Source organism: Phocoena sinus, chromosome 2 (genome assembly GCF_008692025.1).
Source record: "Phocoena sinus isolate mPhoSin1 chromosome 2, mPhoSin1.pri, whole genome shotgun sequence".
In the NCBI taxonomy this organism is placed as follows: Eukaryota; Metazoa; Chordata; class Mammalia; order Artiodactyla; family Phocoenidae; genus Phocoena; species Phocoena sinus.
Window position 1 is genome coordinate 140653046 of NC_045764.1, and position 20786 is coordinate 140673831.

Below are 20786 nucleotides of genomic sequence, written 5' to 3' on the forward strand. Positions count from 1 at the left end.
AATCATCTGTGCTTATCATCTACCACAAAACAAACACAAAACCAAAAAATATAAATAATGTGTTGGTGGTTGATTACAGTAAGCATTGTACAAATTAGCTATCTAGTAAAATACGAGACTTACATTAAAATAAGAAAATGAACTTCTAGGATATTTACCTTGGAAAACACATTTTTACTTAGAAAAATTGGTTTATAGGTCATTATTTGTCCCCATAGTTCCAAATTCATGTACAATATAATAATACATAGATGCTTCTCATCTGTCTCAAATTGACTTCCGAAAGGACTAAAAAATGGATTATGTAATACTTATGGATGATTTTAAAACATTAATTGTTCAAGATTAAAATAGTTTATAAGTTTCAGGATAGTTCTGAATTCAGAAAACTTCTATCCCTCCTATTCCTTTTCTTTTCTTTCTTAAGGCCTTGGCATCAAGTCTTACGTCAGCCAAAGAAGAGCTCATGAAAGTACGACAGGTCCTCAGACACTTGAGACCCATGTGCACAGATAGTGACAGCTTCTGTTTACTCAGAAGCACATCTGCTCTATGGGAGAGATGGCTGAGTTTGATGGAAACTGTTAAAGAATGGGAGTTGTGGTGTGAAGAACTGAAGCAGGAGTGGAAATTTATCCATGAAGAAGTAAGTGCTTCATTTGCAACAGTCAAACCGTACAGTTTACTAACACATGTCATTTCAATTGTTTTATTATTTTCATTTTTTTAAAAATATAAAACAAGTCCTCAACCTGTACCATTTGTTTACATCACGTGCATGGAACATGTAAATGTTTATAGAGGTCAGGTCCTAGCAAAATAATCTCCAAGGAATTGTTCAAGAATGATTCTAATTCTTTCATGACAGTGGCATTTTTTTGGTATCAAATAATTCTTAGAAATAAGTGGCTACTTGCTCATATGAGCTTTAAAATCTTTATCGTGCACATAAGCTAAGCCCTCTTAAAAATGTCTCTCCATCACACTAGAGGTTAGAATAAGGTAATATTCATAATAACCAGTTAATTTTGAAATTAATTTCAGTGGTTAACTGTGGAAATTAACTACTATTGTTAATAAGTATTGACCTAAAAATATGTATGATGTTCTTTCTGGAGACTGTCTCCAAGAAAACCTCCATAATATATATCGATCACAGATGTTAATTTAACCATGGTTGAGGCCTTAGGCATCCCATACATTTAGAAAGAAAATTTAAAATAGTATAAAAATATCTTAGGGTATTCTTTAATCTTTCCAAAGGACCAGGTATAAATGAGGTACAAATCAGAATATTAAATGAAAACCCTTCTCTCTTACCCCTGTTAAAATTTCTGCTGAATTTACTTAAGACAAATATAATCAATACTTGATTAGCAGTAGGTCACATTGCCTTAGGATTTAAACATTTAGCACTATCATATTTTCCTGCTTAAAACTTGTTGTTCTTGAAAATGAATATCATTTTGATGGTGCTGTTGGGGTTTGGTTAGTAAATAGTCTCTTGAATGTTAAAACTCCAAGGAACTTTGTAAATTGCCCTTTTAGCAGGGCCGCTAGCCTCCAGCTCTTTCCCATCCACAGTGGCACGGTTTACTGAGGTCCTTCTGTGTAGTGTGTTCCTGTGTGCTGTGCTAAGAAGGCAGTTCAGGGAATTCCCTGGTGGTCCAGTGGTTAAGACTTCACACTCCCACTGCAGGGGACCCGGGTTCCATCCCTGGTCAGGGAACTAAGCTGCGAGGCGTGGCCAAAAAAAAAAAAAGAAGAAGGCAGTTCACACATGCTGCTGCTGAATCTTGGCATGGCCCTCAGGAGTTACCTATTATCACCATTTTCTAAATGAAGAAGCTGAGGCACTGAGAGATTTAAGTTGGTACAAGCCTCCAAGCTAGTGATTAAACTGGGGCTATGGGCTGGGGCCACATCTATTTTGCTCACACTGTAACTTTAGAAGCTGAACAGGGCTTTGCACTTAGTGGGCACTTAGTATTTGTTGAGGGACAGCTCTTGTTCACATCCAGGTTTAGGCTAATCCTAAGATTATTGTTCTTTTTATTTTATTACATTATCTTTCTCTTGCCCTCTACCCACTGGCAATCATATTTTAGTAGTTATTTAATAGTAGTTATTTTTGTAGTTATCCATACAAGCATTTGACAATATCCGCTAACAAAATGTGTTTTTCAAAGAATAACACCAACAAAATATGTTCTCACGTAATAACAATAATAACAACAACTGCTAACACTTAATGGGCACTTAAATGAGCACGTGTCAGGCATAGTTCTAAGCACTTTACCTGTATTTACATTTATCCTCGCAAGAATCCTATGAGGATGAGATTATCATTCTCATTTTATAGATGAAGAAAATGAGACACAGTGAGATTAACTTGCTCAACTTCATAAGTGATAGAAGATTCAAATGTACACTCTGTTTTTAACCGCTAAACTGTCAACTTAAATGATTTTTACACGTGCCAAGTTGCTGTAAGATTTTAAAATAGCTTTTATCCATTCAATAAAAATTATATCATTTAAATACCTGTACATGCAAGATTCTGTTGGCATGGTTGGTGATTTTACATGTGACAAAATGAATTTCTGTTTTTAAAAACGTCTGTACTAATACAACAATCCAGTATCTTTATGAAGAAAGGTTTTGTGTAAGTAGATTTTTGAAAACTTAAGTGCTTGTTTAAATTTACAAATTCAAAAATTAAATTTTGATTTACCGTTTTCTTCCCCCCTAAAATCTTCCCTCCCTCTTTTCTTAAGCAGAATCTGCTTGATTTAATTATCCATTTCTGGTTATTCAGGATCATCATTTTATGCTTCACTGATCACAGTGTGCTAGAATAAAGGCATGTCTTCAAAGATATGGGAGGGGTCAGGCTGTCTTCTTCCCCTTGTACCCAAGGTCCAAAAGTCTTTCCTGTTTTAGTTTCTACTTTGGCTGCTTACAGGTTTTTCCGTCTCCGTCTCTGTGTTTACTCTTGGAACAACTGTGGCTCCTTCTCCCTTTCTAGACTCAACTTTATAACTGACTGTGAACCTAAAAGTTTTATAACCTGTCCAGGGAAAATCATCCAGGGGCTGAAGAGTGAATGCATAATCTTTGTGGCAACTATTTACTTATTTGGGGGCTGCCATCATTCTTCTTGGTATAAAGTTTGCTGCGTTTTGACAAGTGCATGCAGTCACATGACCACCAATGAAATCAAGACTTAGAACATTTCCCCCACCCAAGAAAGTTCCATATGCCCCTTTGTAGTCAGCCCCTTCCATTACCTCCAGCCTGTGGCAATTATTAATCTGTTTTGCCATCTTCAGAATGTCATATAAACAGACTCGGAGAGTTTGTGGCCTTTTGAGTTTGGCCTTTTTTCGCTAAGCATAATGCATGTGAGATTCATTCATGCTGCTGCTTGTATCAATAGTTCATTTCTTTTTATTCCCGAGTAATAGTCTGTCAGACTCATGCACAGCAGTTAGTTTATCCATTCACAATTTGAAGAATTGCCTGGCTTTTGGATAAAATTATTGTCCTAAAAAAAATTATTCTTCCCCCTTGTGTTCTCCTCCTAATGACTTAACAGCTGTACAGAGAGAGCAGAACCTGAGACAGGGGCTTGTAAGCAGGTGGTTTATTTTGGAAAGTGATCCAAGGGAACAGGAATGGGAGATAGGAGAACTGACACAGGAAAGGTTAGAGCCTTTAGTCACTTTACTCTTATTGGATCCTGGTTGCTGCAGTTGCCCATTTATGGTTATCGCTGGCCATGGAAGCACCAAGAGATGCTCCATTAAGTCCTGGATTACGGACGTAGTTCTTTCAACCCCAGTGTATATTGGAAACCCTAGGTGGACAGTTACCTCTGTCAACATAGCAACTCCTTTCTTTGCATGCTGGTTCTTTGGTGGGGGAGTGAGGGGACTGCAAAATGACCCAGTAGAACCTGTATCCCCTTCCCCGGTGGAAGTGTAGCTGCCTGCTTGAGAACTAGGACGTCAGTTCAACTGAATTTAGGTTTGAGGGGATGGAAAGTACAAATTCCATAACTGGGTCTCTTGGAGAGGGGCCAATCTACACATGTAGATTGGGTACACATGTACTCATGGATTCTAGTGATTGGGGACCCAGCTGGAACCTATGGCCCAAGTGACAGGGTAGCTTATGCCATAGCCTGGTCCTGCAGCACTGCCTCCTCAGCACTGGCGACGTTCTGATGAATGGATCTGAGCAATAGTCACCAGTGTATCATACCCTGCCGCCAAAATCCCAGAAGGCCCATCCAGTGCCGCACCTCTTTCTTGGCAACAGAGGTGCAAGACTGATCAACTTGATCTTTACCTTATAGAAGTCCCCTGGCATGCCCCAGACTACGGGCCCCCCTGGGAGCTTAACTGATGCCGGGGTTCCTGAATTCTCATAGGCTTTATATCTCACTCTCTGGCATGTCTTACTGGGCGTCCAGGTCCTCATTTATCGTTTCAGTTAGCATGATATCATAAATGTAGCTGACCTCTGTGATATTCAGCAATGTCGAGATTGCAGGATGGCTGACTGTCTGAACGCAGAGCAGGAATGTTGGCAATGCTGGGACAGAATGTGGTAACTGCACAGTGCTGCTGAGGAGAGCGCCAGAGGATTTGAGGAGGGAGTGAGAGGGGTCTGATCTTCTGGCTTCGGTTCTGAGTTTCAGGGCTAGTAGAACTCCACTTTCTAGATATTTTATTTATTATTGATAGGTTATGTATTTCTGAGTTCTGCATTTAGCTGTGGTTGAGAAAGACATGAGCAGTCCAGTAATTTGGGCTGCTTTCCCATTGGTGTAAGTGAGTGACAGGGTATTGAGGGCTTACTTTTTTGAGCATTGGATGTGAAAGAAAAGAGACCTGTAGAAAAAATGCCCAACCTCTTCTACTTCATGGATGCAGTTTGGTGGAGCTCATTCTAACTAACTTACGGGTATCTCAGTCAGGAGAAATAATTGCTTTAATAAAGCAACTGAAATTGGAAGGAGAAAGAAATTATGAAAATATTCAGTAGCATTTCCTTCAGCTCATAACAGCAATACATTTTTTTTTTTTTTTGCGGTACGCGGGCCTCTCACTGTTGTGGCTTCTCCCGTTGCGGAGCACAGTCTCCGGACGCGCAGGCTCAGCGGCCATGGCTCACGGGCCCAGCCACTCCACAGCATGCGGGATCTTCCCGGACCGGGGCACGAACCCATGTCCCCTGCATCGGCAGGCGGACTCTCAACCACTGTGCCACCAGGAAAGCCCAGCAATACTTCTTTTTAATCACACATATACATGATCAGTAGCTGGGAACTATGGGATTGGGATAGTGGAGAGATAATACTCCCAGCTGCAGGAAGACAAATATTACCTTGAACTGAGATGTGGCTTTGGGAATCCTTTGAAGAGCCAGTATGTAAAAATTATGATTGCTGAGTCCTGAAGTGGTAAGAGTGTATTTTACTTATTTTAGCTCCCTGTGTTTTTTTTTTTTTTTTTTTTTTTTTTGGTTATTGAATTAGATTGAACGAGAAGCAATTATTTTAGATAATCTTCAAGAAGAACTCCCTGAAATTTCCAAAACAAAAGAGGCAGCCACCACAGAGGAATTCTTGGAGCTGCTGGATTGTTTATGCCAATATGAAGAGAATGTGGAGAGGCAGCAGCTGTTACTGGCCCTACTTCTGCAGCGCGTAAAAAATATCCAGAACACTCCTGAAGGCTTAAGACCTATGGGAACTGTTTCTGCATCTCAGGAGATTATGTCTATGCAAGAACGATGCCACAAGTAAGATTTATGAAAAACTATTAAGGAAATGTGCTTGACAAACTCAGGAAAAATTGAGAAAATATTGAATTTCTAGAATATAAAAATATTATAGAACAATGACAAATGATATGACAGAATCAAGTTGCGTCAACACTGATAGGTATAAAAATGATGGAAATTAATTTTTTTTATTGGAGTATAGTTGCTTTACAGTGTTGTGTTAGTTTCTACTGTACAGCAAAGTAAATCAGCTTTACTTATACACATATCCTCTCTTTTTAGATTTCCTTCCCATTTAGGTCACCGCAGAGCATTAACTAGAGTTCCCTGTGCTATACAGTAGGTTCTCATTAGTTATCTATTTTGGAAAATATTAATATTAACGATAATTAAAACAAGCACACATTTTCCATCCTGGTGTTTCAAATTTTTTTAAACGTTTGCTGTTTTTCTAACTTAGTAATACATGTTCATTATAGGAAGTTTAGAGAATGTGGATAATTGTAAAGATTAATATAAAAACCACCTTTAATTTTACCACTCATCAACAATCACTCATCTTTCTTACTATGGCTGTACTTTTAAAAACATTGTGATCAGAGTACTATACTGTTTTATATTCTGCTGAACCATTTATAAGCATATTATATTTATTTTCCTATGCTATTAAATGTTCTTTAAAATATAACTATAATATTTCACCGTGTGGATATGCTATAATGTATTTAACCAAGTCCCTAATATAGAACCTTTAAATTATATGTAATTTATTTTATTTTTATAAAAACACTGTAATGAATATTCTTACGCTAGAATCTCTTTGTACATCTGTGATTACTTCATTGAGGAAGATGCCAAGAAATATGATCATCAGGTCAAAGGATATATTACTAATATCTTTATAGCTAGAAATACTTACCAGATAGCTCTCAGGAAAGATTTTCCCTACTTAAACTCCTCCAATAATATGATGGCTGGATCCACAGTAAATGGGGTCAGCTTGGATAGAAAGGCTAATTCCGTCATCTATGACTCCAAGGGCCCATGCATGACTTCATTCACACCTCTGAGTCATGTTCAATTGAACTCAAGGATTACAAGGAAAAAAATATGGCAATTGGAATGTAAAGTGTGAAAAGAAGACATTTTGGGATGAAAGTTTTAGAGAGTTTTTTTTTTCCTCCCTTTTTTTAAATTAATTTTTATTGGGGTATAGTTGCTTTACAATGTTGTGTTAGTTTCTGCTGTACAGCAAAGTGAATCAGTTATACGTATACATATATCCCCCCTTTTTTGACGGAGTGATAGAATTTGATGTATGTTTGTATATATAGTATATAAACCATTGAAAACTGGTACTTTTCTCTCAGGAAAAAAAAGCTTTTGTGAGCTATGCAGACATTATATTAATTGTTGAAATAAAACTATTACACAGAAAAGCAGGATAGAGGAACAATTTTATTCTGCTGCTATATTTTAGGCTTTTCCAGAAGGCTCAAAAAAATAAGGAATTGATACAGAATGAAATCCAAGAAAGACATGCCTTTACAAAAGAAATAATTACTTTGAAGAATTCATTTCAGCAGACTACAACCTTTTTCCAAAATATGGAATTACAAGACCACCCAGAAAAGGCAGAACAGCTTGAGGTAAGTGAGGAATGAACTAGTGAATGTGGCTGATACAGATCTGAAATCTTGAGTCCAAAGTTCTTGAAGCAGAGGTAACCCTGTGGCTAGTGTAGAGGGAATCTAGAAGAAGAAGAAAATGTGGGCAAAGGCCCTGTGGCATGGTGTGGGCAGAGCCACAGGAGATCAATATGGCTGGAGTACAGAGAGCAGAGTTGGGACTAGGTCAGGAGGTAGGCCAGGAGCCCTTTTCCAACCACATTTCAAGTGTGTTTGGTGTACAGGGGTCTCAGACCACTCTTGAGTAGTACGTAGGACTGCTCACTTTATAGGATAGAATATCTAGTCTCTGAGAGGGATAGAACTGTTTTTACTCACAGCACTTGCCACCAAATATGTGAGGCTTTTTTTTCCCCACACCAACCTATTCCCCAACTCTCCAGACACCAACTGGGACACCAGTTCAATTCTGACACTAACTATAAAGAGTTAGTATCGACCCCCAGGTTAAGGGCTCAGTCCCACAAGTCTGCCCCTGCTTCAGATGCCACCCATAATTCTTTTTTTTTTTTTTTTAACATTTTGAGAAATGCTTTATTCAAAAAACTCATGTAAATGTTGTCCTTCATAACTTTAAAAAGATGTTCAAACAGAAAAGAGTTAACTTTAAAAAACTATTGCATAGAAAATGACACAATACAAATAACAGATTTTACTTTGTTATGTAAATATAAACTAGAATAATCTTGATTACAGAGAGACAAAATCATATGCCTCCATAGAAGAAATTTTTTTGGTTAAAAATAGTCAAATTGCTTTTCCATCATATTTTCCTTAAGACATGAAATCTATTTTTTTAAGTATTTGGATTCCAAGTAAAGAACTTCACTTTTTTCTCTTTAAATAGAAACACCACCCGTACTTCTGACCGACAGGCTATAAAGCAGCAGCTCCCACGACCCCATCCTCAGGTTTATAAATTTGCTAGAATGGCTCAGAAAACTAGAAAGGCACTTTACTTACTATTACTGGTTTATTATAAAGGATACAACTCAGAAACAGCCAAGTGGAAGACATGTATGGGGGAAGGATGTGGAGCTTCCATGCTCTCTCTCGGTGCGCCACTCTCCCTTGATGGACCTTGACGTGTCCATCAATCCAGAGCTCTCCAAACCTTGTTTAAGGGTTTTTATGGAGGTTCCATTAATAGGCGTGATTGATTAAGTCATTGACAGTTGGTGATTAACTCAACCTCCAGCCCTTCTCCCTTCTGGAGGTCTGGAAGTGGGGTTGAAAGTTCTAGCCCTCTAATCACACAGTTGGTTCCTCTGGCACCAGCCCCAATCCTGAAGCTGTCACCCCCCAGCCCCACCACCAAGAATCTTCTCATTACTATAAACTCAGGTATGGTTGGAAAAGACTTGTTATAAATAATAAAAGACACTCCTTTCACCCCTATGCAGGAAATTCCAAGGGTTTTAGAAGCTGTGCCAGGAACCGGGATGAAGGCTAAATGTATTTATTATATCACACTATCTGTGCATAGGCTAGGGGTCATTTTCCAAACAATCTCTTCTCATTCCACTAGGTGGTAACAGGCAAAACTGACGTTTGGCAGTTTGTTCAAAAGTTGCATGCTGTTATTCACCAGAGCTTTTGGTGTCAATGTTGCAAAAGGAAACTTACTCTCCCTCACAGAGGCAGTCTTCCTGGGGAAGCCATCTAAGTGTAGCTCTGAATGAAGACCTGTACTCAGGGCTAAGTCTAGATAAAGGAGGAGCACTCTGTACCTCAAACCCTACCTTTCTCTGAATGGCACTATTCTTTAACTTTTCCTCTAGACTTGTTCTCTGCTGAGGGCTAAGAAAAGGAAAGCAGTGACACATCGGGGAGTCATTCAAAATTGTAATCATTCTTCAGTGTGGTGACTCAATCCATTAACACAGATAATGCTACTCAACAGCTACTGTAAAAACAAAAGAAAACCCAAAAAGCCACAGTAAAGTCAAGAAGTATTTTTCCACTTGATCTTTGGGAAACTTTCCCAAACAAATGAGTTTCTCCTTTATAATTAGTGCAGGAGTACGTAGATCAGATTCTGTTTCTAGGCCACGACCAATAGACTATTTGTTCAGGTTTCTTTTATCTCCTAAAACCCCACATTCTTTGCAAGGAACTGGAACCCTCCCTTTTGAAAGAAGTTGAGCTGTGCTGGGCTGTCTAATTACATGAAAGCAGACACTTCTGCTTCAAGCACAGGGCTTTTAGTGGCCTTGAATCATTGTGATGATAATGTAGGAAGAAGCAGAAATGGCAACAAGTTAATAATAAAATAAAACTTCTTTGAAACTTTTTGCTGCTTGCAGCTTTTTAGATGGAGACTGCTACTGAGATATAACTAAATCCTAGAGGTACTTTAGAAGCAGGAGATGTTGTAATGTCTTTTCAGGACAATGGTTTGACACTATGGAGAGATATCAAGTTTAATTCTTACAAATTAGAAAGCATCATCTGACCAAACTGAGTATCTCTCATGCTTAATCAGCTTGTATCAATAGTGAGGTTTTGTCATGCAAAGTTTGCTCATTTAAATCATAAAGATGTGCTGGAAAGCTGCTTTCATTTTTAGAGTTAAACTTTTTCTCTGTCCTGTGAGCATTTGAAACTCTCTTGATTTTTTAGGAGCTTCAAAGCATTCTTAAGAAAGGGAAGCTAACTTTTGAGAATATTATGGAAAAACTGCGAATCAAGTATTCTGAAATGTACACCATAGTCCCTGCAGAGATTGAATCCCAGGTGGAAGAATGCAGAAAAGCTTTAGAAGACGTAGATGAGAAGGTAATAATAATGTTTGTATTCGTATTATTATTTATGGAGGTGAATGAATATAAAGAACAACCTATCATTTAAGATCACATTTTCATTTGCCCTGATTTCAGCTATGTCTATTTTTATAGAGTTTAGTTGAGTGATAATTTTGTGTATTGATACTGAGACGGAGTTGCTCTAAGTAAGTGACACAGGTAACAGAATTAGTCTATTAATTTTTAGTTGTGAAGATGCTTAGTTTTTCTTCTCTTGCATTTAAAAATAGAGTTATATATTGGCTTTTACTTGACTTTTTTTTTCCTCCGGAAAATCACTTTAAAATTTTGGTCATGAATAATACTTTGCTTTTAACATTTTGAGATTGCAACCAAGAACAATAAGAACACACATTTCATAACTTACTAGGAGTAGCACTTAACACACGGTGTCTTTCTAATAATGATGGTAACATAATTCTCACAAAGCATACCCAGGCAAATCTTTATACCTGAAAGTCCAGATTGGAAGAAAGAATGGGAAATGGTTCATAGTACTTGGAGACATAGGAGTTTAGCAAGACTATTTTATTGCGTTATTTAAAGGCTGCCCAAATCCAACAGAACAAAATTCTGTTTGGTCCAGAAGAATACAGAAGGATTTTTGTATTGCTTTTTGAAGCCTAAAATACCTATAATTTAGTAAATAAAACATATTAATTGAACACAAAAAATCAGGTTCAAACTTGCGACAAATTTCTTTGGGAAATCTAACCCATGTAAAAAACATGTAAACTCCTAATATATATTATAACAAATCTTGTTGATTTGACATACCAGATAATCTATTATGAGGAACTTCCTCAAGAATCATGCACTATTGATTTTGTTTTAAGAGAATACTAAATGTTTTGAGAGAAACTCAATTGGTTCTCCTGACTACTTCATGTGAAAATCCCTAACAAAGTGAGTTAATAATCAAAATCTACCTTTTAAATTTAGGGTTGAAAATTTCAACAGTAACTTTGATACCTGTGTATATTTGTAACCAATAAAAACTTACTTTTATTGCGTGATGTGACTGTAGGATCCAGGCAACAGACACAATACCATTCTGTGCAATTCTGTTGGCTGCATACTTTACCTAAATCATGATCTCTCCTAATATACAAAAATGATAGGCATTTCTGCCAGAAGAGTACCTGCCCAAAATATCAGAAAGCTTCATTTTGTGATAATTTGTTATGTAGCAATAAAAAGCTAATACAGTGATTAAAAATAATAATAATACAGGATTAGTTTTTTTCTAAAAAAATGTTGACTGTGGTATGGTCTGTGGAATAAAAACATTATATAAAAGTATCAACAACCTGATGCTGTGAAAAGAGCCTGGGGGCCTTGGCGTCTGGTGGCTCGGGCTTCTTGGGGTGAATTCACCCACTACCTTGATGTATGACTTTAAGCAAGTCATACATGATGACTTTAGCCTGTGTTTCAATTTCTGTATCTGTAAAGTATCTGCATTGGAAGGTTTAGTCTCAATGGTTGTACAGATATAGTGGTTTTAAAAAGGTTAATTAAAAGGAGAATACAAAAGCATTAAGTATTTTTTGGTTATTCAGTGGCTGTTTGGAGAAAACCTTATCAACATAGCTTAAAAAAATAAGAACATGAGCTAATCAGGCATTTGAAAAATCATACATTCAGAATTCATTTATTGTCTTTCCTAGTACAAGTTAATTTCTTTGGAAAATCATTCTGATAAAAAAATTATACTGTTCAGCAGCTAGATTTCTAATTGCTGGGAAAACATACACTAGAAACATTCACACAGAGAAAAACTAAGATTTTCTGCTGCAAGAAATAGCCAGTTTTAGAAGGTTATTTCACCTAAATGAATATTAAGATGGGAATTACATCTTTTACGTCAAATTGAGAATGTTTGTTTTTATTGAAAACAAATCTGTGCAGAGGATTCTCTCATAAAACATAGAAACTGTATAATAAATAATTTTTCTCCCAGGAATTTTTTAATATCATTTGCTCCCTTGGGGTATGTTTCAGACAGTCTCCTCAGTAGTTTTGCCCAACACAGCACATATCTGTAGTACATACTGTGGATTACATTGAACAGATTTCAGTTGGTCAGTTTTCTTTTCTTTTTTTTTTTTCCCGGTTGGATTTGAACAGTCAGGTCAGCACAGCTGCCTTTTCCTAGTCTACTAATCTACCCTCTCGTTAACGTATTAGTCAGTATGGTTTGGAATTTCCCCCCTAGCCCTTAAAAGATTTGTAGGAGTAAAATCTCAAAACACTGTGACTACCCCTTTTATCATTTGAACCTCTGAATAGAGTGCGGAAAACATCTCCATTGTGTCATTCTTCCTTTGAAACAGATCAGCAATGAAGTCTTGAAAAGCTCACCATCATATTCAATGAGTAGAAAAATAGACGAAATTAACAACGGGCTTCAGAATGTCGAAAAGATGTTGCAGCAGAAGAGCAAAAATATTGAGAAAGCTCAAGAAATTCAAAAGGTAACATTCTCCCTTAACTTCCTTCAGCATTTGGTATATTCCCTGTCATCAGTCATCACAGGGATCCTAACCCTGATTTACTGGGCCCTCCTCACTGAGTGTGTCACCTGCAGAGGCTTGGTGGAGAAGGTTGCATTTAAGAATTGTTCTCAGTTTTTCCATGGTGGGAATATGCCCAAACTCCTGAGAGCCTATGATTGGGAACCAGCCTTTTCACTAGGGAAGGATCTTGTCTTGGGAAGACTGATATATAAAAACATTTCAGTAAGATATAAATGGTATTAACAGCTTTTTTTAGACTGCCGGGGGAAACAGAGGAAAGTAGAAATTCCAAATTTATTTCACTTGTAAAATGTCTTAGGTAGAACTGTACATAAACATAATATTCTACCTCTTAACTTCCAAGTAAACTCCTGCATGTAGAAAACATTCTACTTTATATTTTAAGGAAATATTCTAATATGAATGGAGACTTTTAAAAATAGGGCTAAGAGAATAGATCTTAAAAGTTCTCATCACAGGGAAAAAAAATTTTGTAACTATGTATGGTGAAGGATTTTTAACTAGACTTATTGTGGTGATCACTTTATGGTAGAAACAAATATTGAACAATTGTGGGACTTCCCTGGTGGTGCAGTGGTTAAGAATCCGCCTGCCAATGCAGGGGCCATGGGTTCGAGCCCTGGTCCGGAAAGATCCCACATGCCGCGGAGCAACTAAACCCATGAGCCACAACTACTGAGCTTGCGCTCTAGAGCCCGCGAGCCACAACTATTGAATACACACGCCACAACTACTGAAGCCCGCGTGCCTGGAGCCCATGCTCCACAACAGGGGAAGCCACCGCAATGAGAAGCCCACGCACCACAAGGAATAGTGGCCCCCACTCACTGCAACTAGAGAGAGCCTGTGCGCAGCAACGAAGACCCAACACAGCCAAAAATAAATAAATAAATTTATTTTTAAAAAAAAAAAGAACAATTGTGTTGTACACCTGAAACTAATAAAATGTTATATGTCAGTTATACTGCAATTTTTAAAGAAGTTATCCTCAGAGAAGTCTTGCTTATCACCCCCTTTCCCTCTGTTCCCTTCCTCCCTGCAGTTAAGTCTCTCCTTTGGTTTCTAATTTAACTTGACTGTGTTTCTTTTGGTAAAAATAAGCAAATAATTCTAAACATTAAAAGAAATAACTGTACCTATTGTATGTGTCCTTCTTTCATTGAGAAGACATTAGACTGTGTATACTCTCTTAAAATAAGGTGAACAAGATTTGCTCACAAACAATCATACCTGCCTTTGACTTTGCAGCCCCCTCTAAACGAAACAAATGTGATGTCAAAGGATTAGAAAGATTAAACTAAATTGAAAAATAAAAATAGATCAGACTATGGCTCACCATTGGACAAAATCTTGGGCTCTCGATAAGCACTTTAACTAGTCAGATTTTCCCATTTCTAGAAATTATGTTCTTACACAGATATTAAGTAATAATTGAATGTTGCCTTTGAGATTTCCTCTGCCCAGACAAGTGCAGGTTTGAATCCAGCCTATTGGTTTCTTGAACTAAAAGCAGTTGCTACTAATACATGTGGCTAGAATTTTCTGCCAGTGTATTAGTCTGAGTCAGAGCAGATATTTTCTTTTTATCAGTTTTATTTTTGCAATTAATAAAAATTGTCTTCTAGATTAAGTAGATATATATACTGGTCTAAATAGGTTAGGTATTTACCCAAGCCCTTTTAAATGTAATGTTACCTCATCACTCTTGAAAGATTAGGATTTCGTTGACCTTGTTTGGTGTCATTCATCTCTGGAAATGTCCAGGACTTTCTGCCCCCTTACAGCTAATTTGTACTGAAATGAATACAGTAAGAGTTAAGAGACCTCAGAAAAAGTGTTTTTCAGTTCAGGTGGTTTCTGGGCATAATTGAAAAACATTGCCTGGGATGTTGTCTCTGTCATGTTGTTTTGGTAGCATTTACAAGTACAGATACTGTGTGAAAACTTAGAACTCAACACATCTTCAATCCAAATGGACTTACCCTTTTCTTCCCCAGACAATGTGGGATGAGCTGGATCTCTGGCACTCCAAGCTAAATGAGCTGGATTCTGAAGTTCAGGACATTGTTGAACAGGACCCAGGACAAGCTCAAGAATGGATGGATAACTTGATGATTCCTTTCCAGCAGTATCAGCAAGTATCACAGAGGGCAGAATATAGAACCTCACAGTTAAACAAGGTATGGCTGTAACACGCGATAGCTACACGGAGCTTGTGGTAGTAGTGAGATGGGTTTAAAACAAAACAAAAAGACATATTCAGAGGCAGCCAGTTTCCCTTGAATTGCCAGTTTTAGGACCTGAAGCTAGAGCTACACCATAGGTTTGAGCAGGTATCGAGGGGACTGCTGGCACAGGCAGAAGCAAGAATCCCAAAGTCAGACCACAGTAGGAGTCTGGGTAAGAATTGGGCTTCTCAACAGGTAAGGGAATTTCAGGCAGGCAACCTCAAGAGTCCCAGGAGGGAGCCAGAGAAAGAACCTCATTTGGGAACAAAACACCCCTGCCCTCCCTTCCAAGTAGGGGTCACGGTGGGTGAGCTGTGCATGTGATCTAGCAGCAGTAAGGCAGGAGCCTACTCTCAGAGGGACTGGTATATATAGGACAAGGCCCGGTACAGGAGGACCAAATGTAAGTCCAGTTTTCAAAGTGGGACATAAAACGGGAACCAGACTAGTTGCAAAGCTAACTTGGAACCCTTGCTGAGGCCCATAGCGTTGGGGTAGAACTCCTTAAATCCTTCCCACCTGTGGTCAGGATTCGTTTTACAGGTTGAAGGATCAAAACCTGGAGGGGGTGGGCAAGTGGCCCAGCTGTGGGGTGTGGAGCCCTGCGAGGCCTGACACCACTGACTAACAGCAACCAGTTCTTCATTTAAGAATCATTCCACTGAAAGAGGAGCCATCAGACTGAGTTTGGTACTGCCTATCTTTCACAGGCCACAATTAAGCTGGAGGAGTATCAAGATCTTTTGAAGAGTACTGAGGCTTGGATAGAAAATACCAGTCGTTTGCTGGCCGATCCTGCAGACTATGACTCTTCAAAGACGCTGAGTCACCACGCTAGTAACCTTCAGGTGAGTGTTCTTTCAGTGTTTCCTGGGTGTCGTAGAATCTACATAATGATTAGTGGCTTAGCTGATGGTCGGGATGCTTTTTCTCCCCTTCTTTCCTGAAAAAACAGCCTTATCTTCAAGCATGCCAAATGGCAGAAGGAAGCTTGGAAGAGTGGCAGGCTCTAAATAGGGATTTTGGAGACCAGGATCTAGTTCTTTCTGTCCTGATAACTAATTCTTGACTTTCAGGATAATTTACTGTGTCCTCCATGGGCCACAGTTTCCCCGATCTCTGAAGTAAGAATGTTGCACTGAATGGTGGTGATGGTTTTGGTTGTAGAATTCCAAGATGGTTCCCAATAGTCCTGTTCCCGGGTGTACACGACCTATATAATCCCCTTCCCTTGAGTGTGGGCAGGAATATGAGTACGTGATGAGATAGTCACTCCATTGATTAGGTTACATCGTATAGCTAAGGATATGGGATAGTCACTCCCATGAATACATGACTGATCATGGATGTATAATTATAAGACTCCCTGGTAGCAGACTAGAGTGAGATTCTCCTGCTGGATTGAATAAGTAAGCTGCCATACTATGAGAGGGCCATGGAGCCAAGACCCTAGGGTGGCCTCCAAAAGCTGAGAGACCCACAGTCAACAGCCCGCAAGAAAACTGGGATCTCAGTCCTACAACTAAATTCTACCAACAACCAGAATGAACTTGGAAGAAAAATCCACGCTCCAGATGGCACCTTGATTGCAGCCTTGTGACATCCTGAGCTGAGGACCCACCTTAGCCATGCCTGGACTCCTGAGCCATGGAAGCTATGAGATAATAAGTTTGTTTTATTTTAAGCTGCTAAGTTTGTGGTAATTAGTTACACAGCATTAGAAAACTAATCTGTCGTTCCTTCCAGTTCTAGCATGCCATGATTCCAAATTTCCTGTCCTTCCTGTTGCTCCACAGGTGCCCTGTGTCACCATGCTAACCTATAAAGGCAAAACAAATGAAAGGCTTTTCCTACTCAGGGCCGTGACTACAAGAGATCTTCCGGATGCCGAATGTTGGCTTAAATTTTATTGTGAAGGCATATTTCCCTTCTCTCATACTATTCAGCCATGAGAAAGAATCTCTTAGGAAAAGGTTTATTGTATAACAATTTTATTTATTTATTTATTTATTCATTTGCTTATTTATTTATTTTGGGGGCTGCGTTGGGTCTTTGTTGCTGCTTGCAGGCTTTCTCCAGTTGCAGCAAGATGGAGCTACTCTTGGTTGCGGTGTGTGGGCTTCTCATTGTGGTGGCTTCTCTTGTTGCGGAGCACAGGCTCTAGGCACTCAGGCTTCAGTAGTTGTAGCACGCGGGCCCTAGAGTGCACAGGCTTCAGTAATTGTGGCTCGTGGGCTCAGTAGTTGTGGCACATGGGCTTAGTTGCTCCGCGGCATATGAGATCTTCCCCGACCAGGGATCGAACCCCCGTCCCCTGCATTGGCAGGCAGATTCTTAACCACTGCACCACCAGGGAAATCCCCTATAACAATTTTTAGAGTAATCAGACCTCAAAACTGATCCAACTCTTTTTTTTTATATCTTTAAAGTAGCACAATGTGTCCCTAAGTAACAACTGACTTCATACCTCCCCTGTGAGACTTCTTGGCACAGTTTTTTCCTGTGGTAACAGTTGTAAAGATACTGCATTTTCACCTACTTGTTTCTTTTCTTCCCCTTGCCTGTGACTTCTGCCCCCACCTCTTGGGTTGACTTTCCACATCCCCAAAGCATGTCATCTTTTTATTTTAAATGACCTGTATCTTTCATCATTTTCAAGAAGTTTGCAGACAGAAGAGAGGAATGATGCTTTTTTTCCCCCTCAAATGCTTATTAGGAGTTTTTAAAAAACTGTACAAGAATGAACATATGCAAAAACAGCTGAAGTTTTACTGCCTTCTTCTGACACAAATGTAAAAGTGTAAAAGTATCTCTCAAACTGTTCAGGACACCCTCCTTTGCTGACCTTTGTTTACATGGGACTGAGTAGAACTTAGGTTATTAGCTGGAGGAAGTAGGGACCAGGGGATATGCAGGCTGATGTCCACAGAATGTATTCTAATAAATCTTCCAAGGGGAAATAAGTCATAAATAACTAGTCCCATGTGAATACCCCACTTTGTCCCTATTTTGAAAATACTTGTCCTACTTTAGGGCACCCTTTACCATTTTTCTAACATTACCTGGTATTGATTTTTAAAATGACTTAAAGAAGTATCAAAACTCTCAACTAAGGTTTAAAAGTCTGTTTTAATCGCACTATAACCTTCCACCTCGATTGCATTTGTTAAATTAGGTTTTCGTAACCTAAAGCTGATTCCATGAAGTCTACTGTTGTAACGAAGACTCACTGAAACAGAAATTGTCATTGTAGAAAATAGGAAAACAACTTGTTCTTTAAATCAACTTCATTAAGGTATAATTTACAGATAGTATAAAACACCTAAGTGTACAGCTAGGTAAGTTTTGATAAGGGTATCCAGTTGTGTAACCACTACCACCATCAATACATAAAGACCATTTCCATCACCCCAAAAAGTTTCTTTGTGCTCCTTTGCAGTCAGTATCCTTTTACCTATGCTCAGCCCTATGTAATCACTCATTGGTTTCTATTCCTATAGTTTTGTCTTCTCTACATTATCCAATGAATAGAATCATACAGTCCTTTGGGCCTGACTTCTTTTACTTAGCTTAATGTTTTCGAGACTCATTCAGGTTGTTACATTTATAGGTAGTTTATTCTTTTGACTGCTAAATAGTATTCCATTTGTGGAAATATGCAATATGTTTATTCCTTCACCAGTTAATAGACATTTGGGTTATTTCAAGTTTGGGGCTATGTATTCTATATCTATTGCGTTGTAACACATCACTCCTGAAGTTAACAGCTTAAAACAAGAATTATGGAATCCAGGCATGGTTTACCTGAGTGGTTCTGGCTCAAGGTCTCTCATGAGAATGCAGTCAAGGTGTCAGCCAAGGCTGTGGTCTCATCTGGAGGCTTAGTTTGGGTGAAGGAAGAGACAGGATGCACTTCCAGGCTCATTCACGTGGCTGTTGGCAGGCTTCAGAAGATCCACTTCCATTCACAGATGTGAGGGCCTCTCCACAAGACTGCCTTATGGCATGGCAGCTGGCTCCCTTCACCATGAACAATCTAAAAAAGAGTGAGAGAGCTCCCAAGACAGAAACGGTCTTTTTTTTTTTGCGGTATGCGGGCCTCTCACTGTTGTGGTCTCTCCCGCTGCGGAGCACAGGCTCTGGACGTGAAGGCTCAATGGCCATGGCTCACGGGCCCAGCCACTCCGCAGCATGTGGCATCTTCCCAGACCGGGGCACAAACCCGCGTCCCCTGCATCGGCAGGCGGATTCTCAACCACTGTGCCAACCAGGAAAGCCCCAGAAACGGTCTTTTATAATCTAATCTTGGAAGTGACATCTCATCATTTCTGCCATATCTTATTAGAAGTAAATCAGTAAGCTCAGCCTGCATTCAAGAGAACTAATTGTAAGGACATGAGTACCAGGAGGTGGGGATTATTGGGGGCCATTTTAGGAGCTGCAACAGCTATTATGAGCAAAGCCGCTGTGAACACTCATATACAAATCTTTGTGTGGACATAGGTTTTCAGGTCATTTCATTTGATGAATACCTAGGAATAGATTGCTGGCTCTTATGGTATTTAACTAAGAAACTGCTAAATTATTTTCCTAAATGGCTTTACCATTTTTCATTCCCACTGGAGTTCTAATGACTCCATATTCTTGTCAGCACTCGATAGTATCTGTCTTTTAAATTTTAGCTACTCTAGTGACAAGTAGTGGTATCTCACTGTGGTTTAAATGGCATTTCTCTAATGACTAATGATTTTTTTATTTGAGCATTTATTCATATGTTTATTTATCACTTGTACGCTTCATTTGTGAAATGTCGGTTCAGTTATTTGGGGGTTTTTTGCCTTTTTTTTTTTTTTTTTTTTTTTTGGTACACGGGCCTCTCCCTGCTGTGGCCTCTCCCGTTGCGGAGCACAGGCTCCAGATGCGCAGGCTCAGCGGCCATAGCTCACGGGCCCAGCCGGTCCTCAGCATGTGGGATCTTCCTGGACCGGGCCACGAACCCGTGTCCCCTGCATCGGCAGGCGGACTCTCAACCACTGAGCCACCAGGGAAGCCCGCCTATTTTTTAATTGGGTTATTTGTCTTTTTATTATTGAATTGTAAACATTATTTATATAATATTCTAAAATCCTTTGTCACATATGTGATTTACAAATATTTTCTCCTAGTTTGTGGCTTGTCTTTTCATTCTCTTAATATTGTCTTTCAAAGGGCAAATGTTATTAATTTGAGGAGGTCTAATTTATCAATATTTTTCTTTTATAAATTATTCTTTTGTGTTGTATCTAAGAAATCTTTATCTAACCCAGGGTCACAAGGATTTCCTCTTCTAGAAATTTTATAGTTTTAACTCTTACTTGTAGGTCTGTAATCCATGGACTTACATATACTACCAAATGTAAAATAGATAGCTAGTGGGAAACAGCCGCATAGCACAGGGAGATCAGCTCAGTGCTTTGTGACCACCTAGAGGGATGGGGTAGGGAGACACAAGAGGGAGGAGATATGGGGATATATGTATATGTATAGCTGATTCACTTTGTTATAAAGCAGAAACTAACACACCATTGTAAAGCTATTATACTCCAATAAAGATGTTAAAAAACTAAATAAAGTTAATTTTTTGTATATGATGTGAAGCAAGAATCAAGGTTCATTTTTTTTCTATGGGATTATCCATGTTTTGAAAAAACTCACTATTGAATTACTTTGGTGCTTTGTTAAAATCAATTGACC

General features: G+C 38.8%; 2 protein-coding genes across 2 annotated transcripts in view; one reads left to right on the forward strand and one right to left on the reverse strand.

The window, feature by feature from the left end:
* Positions 1-20786, forward strand: part of SYNE2 (spectrin repeat containing nuclear envelope protein 2) — a 317234-nt gene that overhangs the window by 171668 nt on the left and 124780 nt on the right. Inside the window, 7 exon segments of the mRNA XM_032621163.1 lie at positions 428-646; positions 5546-5811; positions 7274-7442; positions 10104-10259; positions 12622-12762; positions 14823-15005; positions 15764-15901. Coding sequence (XP_032477054.1) covers positions 428-646; positions 5546-5811; positions 7274-7442; positions 10104-10259; positions 12622-12762; positions 14823-15005; positions 15764-15901 — 1272 coding nt within the window.
* ESR2 (estrogen receptor 2) overlaps positions 18975-20786 on the reverse strand; it is a 183141-nt gene continuing 181329 nt past the window's right edge. Inside the window, exon 9 of the mRNA XM_032621166.1 lies at positions 18975-19108. Coding sequence (XP_032477057.1) covers positions 18975-19108 — 134 coding nt within the window. The remainder of the gene's footprint in view (positions 19109-20786) is intronic.